The sequence below is a fragment of the Syzygium oleosum genome, unplaced genomic scaffold, assembly GCF_021117445.2.
Source record: "Syzygium oleosum isolate NSW1041296 unplaced genomic scaffold, Sole_v2.1 Sole_v2.44, whole genome shotgun sequence".
In the NCBI taxonomy this organism is placed as follows: Eukaryota; Viridiplantae; Streptophyta; class Magnoliopsida; order Myrtales; family Myrtaceae; genus Syzygium; species Syzygium oleosum.
The window spans coordinates 1,696,595-1,709,633 of NW_026607528.1; the positions used below are offsets into that span (position 1 = coordinate 1,696,595).

The 13,039-nt window shown below is 39.8% G+C and overlaps 1 protein-coding gene and 1 long non-coding RNA gene across 2 annotated transcripts; one reads left to right on the forward strand and one right to left on the reverse strand.

Moving 5' to 3' along the window:
* Positions 1 to 3,507: 3,507 nt before the first annotated feature.
* On the reverse strand, positions 3,508 to 4,876 carry LOC130136271 (uncharacterized). Its single transcript, XR_008815246.1, has 2 exons — positions 4,549 to 4,876; positions 3,508 to 4,064 (listed from the first exon to the last, which is right to left on the reverse strand). It is a non-coding gene; the product is annotated as an uncharacterized LOC130136271 (long non-coding RNA).
* Positions 4,877 to 6,761: 1,885 nt separating this feature from the next.
* LOC115684255 (uncharacterized) lies at positions 6,762 to 12,542 on the forward strand. Its single transcript, XM_030608995.2, has 13 exons — positions 6,762 to 7,131; positions 7,749 to 7,825; positions 7,921 to 8,001; positions 8,098 to 8,226; positions 8,317 to 8,403; positions 8,760 to 8,813; positions 8,957 to 9,047; positions 9,136 to 9,206; positions 9,312 to 9,381; positions 10,096 to 10,148; positions 10,500 to 10,593; positions 11,285 to 11,382; positions 12,238 to 12,542. The coding sequence occupies exons 1-13, from the start codon at positions 6,795 to 6,797 to the stop codon at positions 12,328 to 12,330; spliced, it is 1,335 nt and encodes a 444-aa protein (XP_030464855.2). The 5' UTR covers positions 6,762 to 6,794; the 3' UTR covers positions 12,331 to 12,542.
* Positions 12,543 to 13,039: the final 497 nt, after the last annotated feature.

The following is a 13,039-nucleotide window of genomic DNA, read 5'->3' on the forward strand; positions in this document are numbered from 1 at the left end:
ATAACCAGAAAAAGAGCTGATAAAAAAACTATGATATTTCTTGACCAAAAAAAAAAACTATGATATTTGACCACTGTAAAGCAACCATTACTTTATTAATTACTGATTGGTGATCGATCTTTCCCAGGGTTAATGCAGGAAAGAGTGATTCTATGTAATCTTTTTTGTGCAGCATACTGATTCCGTGGTCACTTTCATTGAAAAAGACATGTTTTCTAATGAAACGACTACCAACTTAATGCTTGTCGGACACGAAAACATGTAAGTGACAAATATTAGAGGCATTATACTCCTTAAAGCACCAAAAAAATAGATCACATGAACCATGATTATTTGTTTCAGGGAGGGTAAGTTCCGGATAAAAAATCTAGAACCTACCCCGTTAAAGTCAAATACGGATTTTTGGAACCGGGAACCAAACCAATCGACTTAAAATTAGCCTAAAACTGAACGGTTAGTTCGGTCATGAAAGGGTATTTGTTTCTATCTTTGGTGATTTAGTTCAAGATCATGTTCTTGTTCTCTTTTTGGCCCGTTCTACTCATATGATCTAGTAAAAATAAATATATTAAATGGCTGTTTTGGAGGCGATTCCGAAAGGCATTGCCTTTTCTGTTTATCAGCGTCAGACCACCTTGACAAAAATCTTGAAATTGAAAATTTACTATGAATATCATTTAATTATGGGAGATATTGATTAACCAAACTTAGGTTAGTCTCAATACATTAATCACGGGCCAAGATCTTCACTTTCAAAAAGATAAATAAAAAGATAGTTCAACCCTCATGTGGAAGAAGATATAAACATTTTTCTGACACTTGCTTAGGTTAAAAGGAAACAGAACTACAAATATATATTAGTAGCACCTTTCGCTTAAATCTGAGAATTAAATAATATCAAAATTTCTACAGAACTAATGTATTAGCCACGAGAAATCCTATTTATCTCCTTCAATAGCTTAACACTCTATTTTTCGGTTTTCGAATATAGAATAAAATATCAGCAAATAATAAACTTTTATCCTTAAACAAAATAAAGATGATACGCACAGTCGAACAAGCAAGTAAACATATGTCACGGGTTTATAGAACAAGTAAATTGGAAATACTCAGATACCAAAACTATATGTTTGTTTCACGAAAAATCAATAATTTGAAAAAAAAATTGCAAAAAATTATTATTTGTATCATTTGAAATAATTAGTTAATAAAAATTATGTTCATTATCGATGATAATTTATGTTTAAACATTTTTTAGGACGCTAAAAATATTTTTCGTTCATTCGTATTTGTAAGTGATATATACGATCATTTTTAAGAAAATATTTTTTAAATCATTCATTATCCACGAAACAAATGGAGCCTTAGGCAAATGCACTTGTAGAACAAGTAAATTGGAAAAACTTGCATAGTAGCCTACTTAAAAGTACTGACCTTACGGCATACGCTTTCTACCTTATTATACGTGGAACCTTACTCGATGTATATGGTAGGACGCTCACGTGCATCGACAAGATTAATCGAGTAGAAGATTTTGATATCCATGTGATCAAAGGCGAGATATAGAGAGGACTATGAAAGGCATAGCGAAGCGGCGGCAAAGAGCCATGGTGCTTCTCTTTGCTCGAAGATGAAGAGAGGAATCGATAGAGACGAGACACGCTTATGAAGAGAGAGCCCCATAACATAATTGAGAGTTATTTGTCCTAGGTCGACATGGATTTTCTATTTTACACAATACTCCTTCCCGTGCCTCGATAAATCTTAACATTGATTTGCATATGGGAATAAGGTGGTTGTCAGCAATTCAGAGTTGTCGATCGAAGGGAGCGCCGTACAAAGTAGATGACCGTTAGGGTAATTAACCTTAATCTATATGTTATGGATCAAATGAAGTTGTGATATGTAATGTTAAAGCTATATTGCAAGTTTAGAAGTTTTATCACTATAATGTTGAAGTAACAAGATTATATATTCTAGTTAAATTCCTTATAATTGAAAGGAAGAAATTGATTGACTGGTGCATTGCTTAAATAATCTTAATTATACTTTAGATTGGCAGTATCTTATTGAGTAATGATATATATCATTAATTTTTTGCAATTTGTTGAGCTTTAAATTAAGTGGATTTTTAGACCCAAAAAAAATATTAAGTGAATTTCATTGTTGGGAAAACTTTTCTATATTTGAGTAACACGATACTTTCGCTTTGTGCTTTCTTGACATATAGATAAATAAGATTTTGAAGTTAACAAAATAAGCTATACATTTTTTAAAATATATTTGAAAATTCTCTCTTTCGTTTATATTTTGGAATATAACTCAATTAAGAGATAAGTGTTTGGAGATAACAAATTAATAAGCTAATGCTTATTGATCAAATGTGGACCATGTGGCAAAGCTATGTGATGTGTCTTGCTACATGGCAATCGCGAACGTAAAAGGTTAAGTGCTACGTGCCGAGTACAGGACCAAACATTCTCTCATTTCTGAAATTAATTATACATATAGTAAAATAGGGTGCCACGGTATACATTGAAATAAATCTAGGAGATGTTATTACTTATTAGATCTCATATGAAACTATGATTGAAGGTGCGTGTGGGACTAAGTCACGGCGTCTTTAATCCCCCCAACTTAAGGTATCACTCGAGCGTGCATGCATGCAAAACTCATATTAACTATATGTTCGAGTGAATATTAGGCTCCGTTTTTTTAGCGGAAAATGAGTAATTTAGATAATATTTTCCTAAAAATGATTGTTTATGTCGCTTATAATAAATTAGTTAATGAAAATGTTTTCATTATCAACAACAATTCATATCTAATCATTTCCGTAGACGATGAAAATATTTTTTCGTTCATTCATTTTTGTAAGCGATACAAATAAATATTTTTCAGATCGTTCATTTTTCGGGAAACAGACATAGCCTTAATATTATTATGAAACGGGACAATAAATACATGGAATATGGACGTGAAATTAAAGAGATAACGCAAGATAAGAAAAACACTGTGGTGGTTCTTCTTGAAATTCTCAGAGGGGCCCATTGACCCCACCCAAATTATTTTCCCGTCAATTATCGTATACAAGATTTTCGAAATTGGCCCCACTGACCCCGCAAGATTTTGATTTCTGACCCCACTAAAAATATAGTCCAACCAATTTGATCCGATGTCCCACTTTCGAAAGTGTCGAGTACGACTAATGGAGCTTCTGACACCTTTTAGGTTTAACTCATAGTTAGTGGGATTAAAGAGTTAACCTGTCAAGAAATGTCATGCCATGGAGCTTATGAAACTCGATAATTAGCTTGATATCAATAATTTGCTCTAATTCGAGTTATCAAATTCAAAATCGAACTCTTAACCCTAAAACTTGGGTGCCGTTTATTTCGCAAAAAATGAATAATTTAGAAAATATTTTCCTAAAAATTATCGTTTGAAATAATTAGTTAATAGAAAAAGTTTTCATTATCGATAATAATTTACGTGTAAAAATCTTCGTGGATGATAGAAATATTTTTCGATCATTTATTTTTATGAGAGATACAAGCTAAAAGTGATCGGTTTTCGGTTAGTACGGTCTAGTTCTCGGGTAGGCAAATGGAACCGGTGGCTCCCCCCACCATCGCCATCGGCGAAGCACCTCTCGTGCTTCCAAACCAAGCCACTCCTTCCGATGACGCTCATGGTCATCCTACTCATTGCTCGTCCAAATCTAGCCTCGTCCATGGCTCGCGAGGTGGCTAGTCCACAGATCTGGTGAGCCTGGACGATGGAGGAGTGGCTTAGCTTGGACGAGTCACTGGTCCAGCTTTGGAGTTGTGCCTCTTGATCTGGCCTTCGAACTTCCAAATGGCGTGATGTCCATGGTCACAAGCGACGATGGTGAGGGCTCGGCTTGGACACACGAGCCTGGACGGCTTCATCGGCGACTCCGCTAGTCCAAATGTGGAGTCTATGAACTTCCAAATTTATAGCTGGCAACGACTTAAAGGACGGAAGGGGTGGCTGGGCTTGGACAAGCGATGCCAGTTATGACCATGGACGAATAGATTTCCCTGAGCAATGAAGCATAGAAACTAACTCACTAGGCAATGAGGGAAAATGGGAGTAATGAGTAGGGTTTTTTTAGATTTATAAAAATTAAAAAAACTAATTAATTAGGTTCAGGTAGGGATGATCGATTTTAGGATGGATAAGGTCTAAACCTGGAACCTGGAACCTACCATATTATACTCGGTTCTCAATTTTTAAAACCTAGAACCTACCATGTTTTTCCTAAATCCTGTTTTGGAATCTACTCTGTTTTTCATGTCCAGTTCCAAGATCTATTCGAGAGCCTGTTTTTTTTTTTTCCTTTTTGTTCCTTTTTCCGGTTGCACACCCCTCTGACAAAGTCCCACTGGAAGGAAGGAAGGAACTCACAAGAAATCAAACACCCAGAATCCCAAAGCAAGAAATTGACGCATCAAAAGTGACCCAATGCTCAATTAGAGATGGATATAATCTTTACGGAGCAAGGGACAATAAGAATCACTTTACCTCGAAACTTGGAGCTGACTATCGATTTCTAAACGCACTTGACAAACAAAAGATCAGAGAGAATCGGAGAGAACGAGGGGGGCCAAGATGGCGGGCTGGTGGCGACGGTTTCCCGTGACACCGTGTGCGGATGAAAAAAGAGTGGCACGGTGCAAGGAACTAACTAAGGAAGAGGGAGAGTTTGAGACAAAGACGGAGTGACTGACGGTCGATGATGGTGGGCCGGTGGCGACGGGTTCCTGCGACGCCGTGCGAGCGAGGAAGAGGAAAGAATCGAAGACGACGATTGTTGATCAAGCGGCGAAGTGAGAGAAAATGAGAGAGAGAGAGAGAGAGAGAGGCGACTGTACTGGAGAAGAAAGGGTTTTTTTTTTAACCCTACATAAAACCAGTTCCAAAATCGGTCCGGCCAGTCCGGTTCCCGGGTGGGCCTTTACTTGGAACTGGAAACCAGACCGATTATAACTGGTTCCCAACAAAATGGAACCGGTTCTCAGACCAGTTCAAACAGGAACCGATTCCTGGACCTATTTTTCGGGTAATTCTGTTCGGTTTCCAAATAAATTCGGTCTGGTTGCGTGCCCATAAGTCCGAGTGGGCAGTTCCACCCTTGGAATTAGGAATCGGATCAAATTCACCGATTCCAATTTTATGAAACTGGGCACAGGATCGGTGACTCTGGAAATCACCCACAATCCGCTGGTTCGGTCCGATTTGATCCGATACGAGTGGCTTTCGATCCGGGCAGTTTCTTTTGCTTATTCCTAATACAAGCTATCATTTTGTGAAAATATTTTTAAAATTATATATCTTCTTCCGTTGCTTCTCTCTCTCCATAACCTTTCCGTACGATTTCTTGAGGGACTTTCCTCCCCACCTTCGTCTCGTGGCCAATTCGTACCACTTTTCTGACTTCGCGCCAAGCCAACCACTACTAAAGTGGAGTGTTTCGTTGTGTTGGGTCCTGTTATCAGCCTCAGATCAAGAGGGACCCCTTTTGCAAATCGATCCACCAAACTTACCAAATTGCACTAATTGCACTCATTGCACCAAAACTCAAACCAAGTTACCCCCACCCAAAAAAAAAAAAAAGAAACACTTAAATTGCAATTAGTGAAGCCAGAAAGTTAAGCTGCTAGGATAAGTTCGCTCTTTAATTTTCTGATCGAGAGCTTTCTTCTCTCGATCTCATGCTCTTTCCGCTTAACTCATCGATCACCGTCTTCGCACCTTTGAAGTTAGGCAACAAGATATTCGAAAATGTCGAAATCTGCGCTCACATTTACAAGCGCGACTAATCTATGCTCATCATAAAGGAAATATATTTTCGAAGATGGTGATTGAACGCGATTGATGTTGAGCGTACCTACTTAGTCTATATTAAAGTATAGAATGAGGAAATTATCCAAATTTTATCTTCAGCTTCCTTACGAGTTTCCTCCCATTTTGCTATGAGCACCTCAACCAACTCTAGTCAGAAATCGCAGGCAGACGTTCCCTCACAAGGTTTAAAATATTTGCAGGGTAGGACTTGCTTGTTCTAACCCAATCTGGCTCTCTTAAAATATATAGCCAATAAAAAATTTCTCCTTTAAACTCACATGTTGGTAGGTTCGACAATCTAAGTACCGTCTTCGATATTAAATGCGGGAAATCGTGTTAAGTGATTCAGATTACTTGTTTTGAAAGGCTTTATTCCATGTGAAGTAGGTCGGGTCATTATAAATTGTATCATAGCAATATCCCTTCCTGCAGATCTGTAGTTTGCGCACAATCAAGCTCATACCCGATCTAACAAGACAGACGAGTACAAGATGTGTAACCTTTCAAGGTCTCATACCGGTTGAGGCGGGCCTTGTTAAGTAATTCGCAAGTAGAATTACACTTTTAAACTCACTCAAAAAACTCCTTTTAGGATACCGATTCAAGCAAAATGGATCGAGATGTTAAATGACGCATTTTTCTTTTTCATTTTATACTTCACACTACAAGTAAAGTAAGTGCAAATGATATCTCGATTTTCCATTTATTTCTACTGAACTCTTCATTTAGCCTTCACTCACACATCTTATTCGATTCACGAGATTAATATACAAGCCGGGATTTTCCCTATTAGTTTATATCAAGACAAGTAATTTTGCTAAAAAGGGTCTCTATTTCCGGACATTTTCGCAATCTGCCAAATAAATTTTTTTTTTAAAAGATTCCCTCCTTCGCAATCTGCCAATTAGAGTGAAAAAAAGAACATGAGATCGCTGCTTCCGCATCCGCACCTTCCTCGCCCGGCTCTCTTCTCCTCCTCCTCCTCCTCCTCCGCCCCTCGGCTCCCGCCAACGGCCGCGCGCGTGGTGGCCCGCCTCCCGCACGTGCCCGCCATCGCGCCCCGCCCCCGCCCCGCCCCGCACGTGCGGGCCCACCCGCCACCTTCCTCCTCCTCCTCCTCCTCCTCCTATAAATACGCCACCGCCGACGCGGACGCTCCTCCATCTACGGCGAGCAAGATGGCCGGAGAAGCCGTGATCGACGCCGAGAAGCTTCGCTCCGATTTCGTGGAATTCCTCCGCAGCAGACGATCCGAGGAAGGTAAGTTCGACGCCCTCCATGGACGCTACGCTCTCTTTGGTGCTTTCGGCTTGAACTGGTACTGCCGTTTCGTTTGATGAGGATAAGTGATCGAGTGAGTTGCGTTGCTTTCGTTCATGATGTCGAGGCTCGACACCTCTGTTTTGGAGCAGTTCGTAGCGCGGTACGAGCTGTTGTGAGATTCGGAAGCTTGTTGAATCAGTGTCTTTTGTTCGATTATTAGAGTGCGCGTGTGCTTGGAGGATCAGGTGTGTCTTAGTTTTTGTGATTGTGAAGTGCGTGTAGATCAGTTTGTGAATTTGATCTGGAGTGGATTCATCCGTCGATTATGGATTAAGAGGAACAATGAGAGAAGAATCGATTGTTGTCAATAGCCTTTGGCGAGAAAACGGAAATCGGAGATACAGTGTTATTGGATTCATTCATTCAAGCCGATTCATGCTTTTATGTGATAGAGATTTCTGGAATGGCATATTCTGTCTTCTGTTCTTTGGATTTCCAAAACGAATGACACTATGAAGCATTTCGCTGACATTTTGACAGAACAGAGTGACTAGAAGCTTGTCGAAAACAAATGTGTAGTCGCGAATGGTAATTGTCTCTGTTGTGCATTTCAGTCGAGCTTTCCGTAGAACCTGCAAAACCGGTGGAGAGCCCTTTGTATCAAGATGCTAATCCGCCTAGTTTCTGTGAGGTACGCAATTTCTATGGGGACACATCAAGATCATTTGCCTTTTGTGAGATTTCTTGCCGTGGAGTCGTTTACATCTGGGTGTGGAATTTGTTTAGGCAATGGAATCTTGTCCCAAGGAAAACATTGAGAATCTCAAGGAGCTACTTAAGGAGGAAAATCTTTACTTAATTACTGAGGTAGTTCATACCTAATGGCATTACAGCGTCAACAATGTGTCCATTAAAGGATCATTTCCCATTAGCCTTTGATTGTGGTTTATTGCTATAATTCAGAAAGGAGAGCAGGGTTGCTTGCCTGTACTCATCGTAAGCATGAAAGAGGACACCGTCCGAAAGAGGCCTGCTATTGTGTTTCTGCACAGCACACGCAAGTGCAAAGAATGGCTACGCCCTTTGCTTGAGGTAGCTACCTCCTGGCAGCAGACCTATGAGACCCTCTGTTCATGACTGAGGAATAAAGCATATGCTTACTCTTGCTCCTCTTTCCTCCAGGCATATGCTTCTCGAGGATATATTGCTGTTGCTGTTGATTCTCACTATCATGGAGAACGCGCCAGTAGTCTGACCACCTACCGCGATGTCTGTTTTGCTATTACTATGTATACTTATTCCTTGTTTTTCCTTGATTCTGCATTGACTGTTCAAAGGGACTTGGTCTTCCGTAAATACCGTCAATAGATTAGTAAGAGAAGAAATAAAATACACTTCAGCAATTTGGTCATAAGGTGCCTCACTATACAGAAATGCTTTCTCTAACATCTACTATTTATAGCTATATGGTTTCCTTTAAGGGAATGATATTTCATTTAGTTTTTTCGTCTATTTAGATAGAAAAATTGTCATGATTATCTGATGAGTGTAAAAGATGGTTTTGACTTTATTAAGAAAACCTTTCATTGATATATCTCTGTCTGGTTATCTCGGTCACAATGCAGGCTCTTATATCATCATGGAAAAAGGGTGATACTATGCCATTTATATTTGATACAGTAAGTCCTTCTAAAGTTTAGTACTTCTGCCTATTTGATGATCCTAACAGCATCATTGCCTAGTTAGTGTATTTCACGTGATTGAGTACAGAAATACAGCTTATTTAGCTCTGGGTATTGAGGAGACACTTGAATCATTGCAGGCCTGGGACTTGATCAAATTGGCCGAATATCTCGCAAAGAGAGAGGATATAGACCCTTCAAGGATAGGGATCACGGGCGAATCACTTGGAGGTTGATTAATTAGAACTTAGAATAGGTCAGATGCCATAAGTGATACTTACTATCACCTATCTATTTGACATTCTACATTGTCATCAAGGAATGCATGCATGGTTTGCTGCTGCTGCTGACAAGCGCTATTCTGTAGTTGTCCCTATTATCGGTGTGCAGGTTAAAAGTACATCTTTTTAATAGTCAATGTCTTTCCTTTTCTCTATCTTTTGCTAGGTATCAAGTCAAAAAATTTCAGTATTAATATTAAACAATTATGCGCAGGGGTTCCGATGGGCCATAGACAACGATATGTGGCAGGGTAGAGTTGACAGCATAAAACCTGTGTTTGAAGGTAACATCAAGGCTTATATGCTATGATAACATTATCGATATTACTTTATTTCCAGCTTCTTAGGCATCTAATCAATTTGTCTCAGGCCAATTTGTTCGGAAAAATAGCATATGCTATAATTGTTTATAGAGGAACTAGTTCTGCTCTTTTCTGCTTATCATGGATGCTTTATTGCCAAAATCATTGTTCTGAGAGTATTTACTCTTAATAGCTTAACAAGTTCAAATTACACATTTTTTTTGGATTATCTAGATAAGGATTTAATAATTTTAACACTAGAATGCAATCGGTTTAGTTGCTCCTACACCAGTAAAAATTATCCTTCTGGTTTACCATAATAGTACATGGAATGGCAGGTGTACTTATTTTATCGAAGAACGTTATCCCTTCAAAGTAGCACATTGTCAATAATCAGTATTTTTAGTTTTGATGCTAATTGAAAAGCAAGTAAATAGGCATTTATGAAGTTACATCGCAGCATATGGGAGTGCATGTGTTCTTGGCATATAGTTTTCCTTGTAATGACCTATTGAATGAAAATTGTGATATGAGCATCGTCTGCTAGTGCTGTATAGCATTAACTATTGTCTGAAAATTTTGTTCTCCTGGAATACTTTGGCGAAATATTGGGGGGCCAGTCAGCATCTTTAACCAAGTCTCGGGAAAAATCTAAGTGCAAACAACTCAATAATGCTTCTAGTTTTTCACTTGCAGAGGCATGCATTGATTTGGGAAAGAGCACCATAGACAGAGAAGTGGTGGAGAAGGTTGTTTTTTTACTATCTATCCAATTAGACATCTCGGTTATCTAGTATATATATTATTGTCAGGTAGTTAGTAGAAAATCTTAACATTTAATTGCTTAGAGTTCTGTTTATGCTTGTGTTCCCTAATTTTCTAGAAAGATTTTCCCCCTGTTCTAATCATTCCTAATGTCAAGCTTCTGGTGAACTGCATTCTGATATGCCATTTTAGTAATCCTACTTATGCATTCAAAGAGCACGGTGCTTCTAATAGTCATATGCTTTCTCCGTTACTTCAGATTATACATTTAATTTCCTTCGATAGATGTGCGTCTAAACTCTTGCTGGTTTCACGTTTATGTTCCCGTTAAGCAGGTATGGAATAGGATAGCTCCTGGTCTAGCCTCTGATTTTGATGCCCCCAACACAGTCCCAGCCATTGCTCCACGGCCCCTTCTGATAATTAATGGTAAAGTCATTTCTCACATTGAAGATGACATCTTAATATTTTGCACTCAAGATCTCCAGATGGTGTTGGTGACATATAATCATTTCAATATTTAAAGAACCATGTTTAGATTCGTTCGATGTGCGTGACACATATCTGGTGATAATTTGCCCATATAGAATCCTTGAAACTTATGTTTTGTCTTAATGTACATGGAACTCAGCTCACTGTTTGTGCATCGTAAAGACTGAAGAAAATAACTTGGTTCTGAAAGTTTGTAGTCTATTGTTGTTTGCCGTCCCATATCAACTCTGGATTTCTACTATTTTCCATTTATGTTCTTCCTTATGCTGGTCTACCGTGGTTTTTACATGAAAGACATTTATTGTCTTTGTAGACCAAGTACTTTCAGGACCAAATGACATTCAGTTTTAGAAATCTGCTTTGATGCATCCGACTAATAGACGTATTTCCTTTTCCAAGATTTTTTTGTTCCTTAAAGATGAACATTTTGTCCTTTTGATCTTGTTTTCTGACGTAAAAATCCAAGCTGGGAATCAGGAGATCTGTCAGCTGCTTAAGTGGTTGGATAACAGATGCATTGATGGCTTCAGATGCTCTTTGTTGAACTGCAATTCCGCTATCCTGCCAATAACCTGATAATTCTTGTGAAGGAAATTAAAACTATCATCATGCAAATTGACAATTTCAGGTGCAAATGATCCACGCTGCCCTCTTGCCGGCCTGGAAGTTCCAAAATCAAGAGCATCCGAGGCTTATGAGAAGGCACATTGTCCAGAGAATTTTAAGGTGACCTGCCTCATCGCTTTCACAGATTTTATTTGCTGTTCTCTAATTAGAACATCAAAGGCAGTCAAGGTAATGAATACATAAGGGAAGAAAGGAAGCTTCGCTGACCCAACTCCCGCATTTCATTAGGGTCGACTGTTCTTTTCCTGACTAGGCACCAGTGCTGGTAGTACACGTAGGAAAAAGTTTATTTCTTATTAGAAGCAGAAGTTTTCAGTCATCCTGACTTCGAGCAAAGCAACTGGCCTCTGCACCTCACCCCTTGCGCCGGCGTTCGAGCTTAATTCGGCTCTAGGGATTCACCAACACACCTTCTTACTTAATGTACAGAGAGTCCAGCCCTTTGGTTCTAAAAAGGAGTAAAAAATAGAGAAGAAGAAACCCCCCCACACTTACCCCCACAGTAGCTATGTGGACGGGTCACGATAGACACGTGTTGGCTCGGAAGCGACAGGTGGCGATTTAATCATGATGACGGGTGGTGGTTTAGTCATATGATAGGTAGTGGTTAATCCGTTCCACGGGGCCAATGGGCATTTAATTTTTTCAGGATGACCCATCGTGTATGAACATTGTGTCTGGCCGTTCAGGAATCGCTGGCCGTTGAATGTACCCATTGGGTTGAAGTGCTTGGCCCGTCGGGGTTATCGGGGGCACGTATCATTAGCCCAACGGTCAGCCAAATCCATCATCACCAGCCGGCTCACATACACTGTACAACATATACTTTCACGCACCCGCACCCGCACCCGCACACGCCCCTACGCCAGATTCCAATATTTTTACTGTTATGATTTGATCGAGAACCCCACAACTTCCATCGAGAAACTGATCTCTTCTTCCCAACACGTGCAGTTAATCGCAGAACCCGGAATCGGACACGATATGACACCGCTGATGGTCAAAGAGGCTAGCGATTGGTTCGACAGGTTCCTCAAGCAACAGTAACAACTATCTTTGCTGTTTCTGTGGCTATCTGTTGCTTCTCATGTATTTTCAGTATCCTTCAGTTGTGTTCCGTAGCGGGTGCTCTCCGGACCCAGGCCTTTGGGGTGGATCCCCGGTGGTGTACGGATCGTCGGGTTGTGTGTATTGTAAGGGAACTTACCTTTTCCCCTATTTCACCGATTGCGTTAATTCAATTCCCCAGTTATGCTGTCTGAGCTCGCCTTTGATATTCCCCCGGCTGCTTCTGCACGGACTCAAATGACCTCTCTACCATAATTAACACCAGAAAGATTACCTTGAGAGCATGAGTATCTGTTGACCACATCCCCACATCTCCATGGATGCGGAGATACTTTATCGCCGAAGCATCAATCGAAAAATCCTTCTGCTGCCCTGACATCCTTATCCCCGTATTCTGCACATCCATTCTTAGCAACTTTCCCTAGCAACACACCGGTTTAACTTCAAGTGCTTCACCCCTTTTACTGTGCAATCTCTCCAAGTTCATTCATGTCCTACGAACGCGTTACTAATACCAGCACGAGACACAGTTTGAACTTTTGCCCTGCAAAACTACTATACCAAATGCCTCCTTACAATCATTTTCACACTTAATTAAAAATGTACGACTTAGACATTCCAGACAAGTGTATATGTGCTGAATTTGCTTCTCAGAATGGTATGTCGCGAAAAGTTGGATACAGTACTA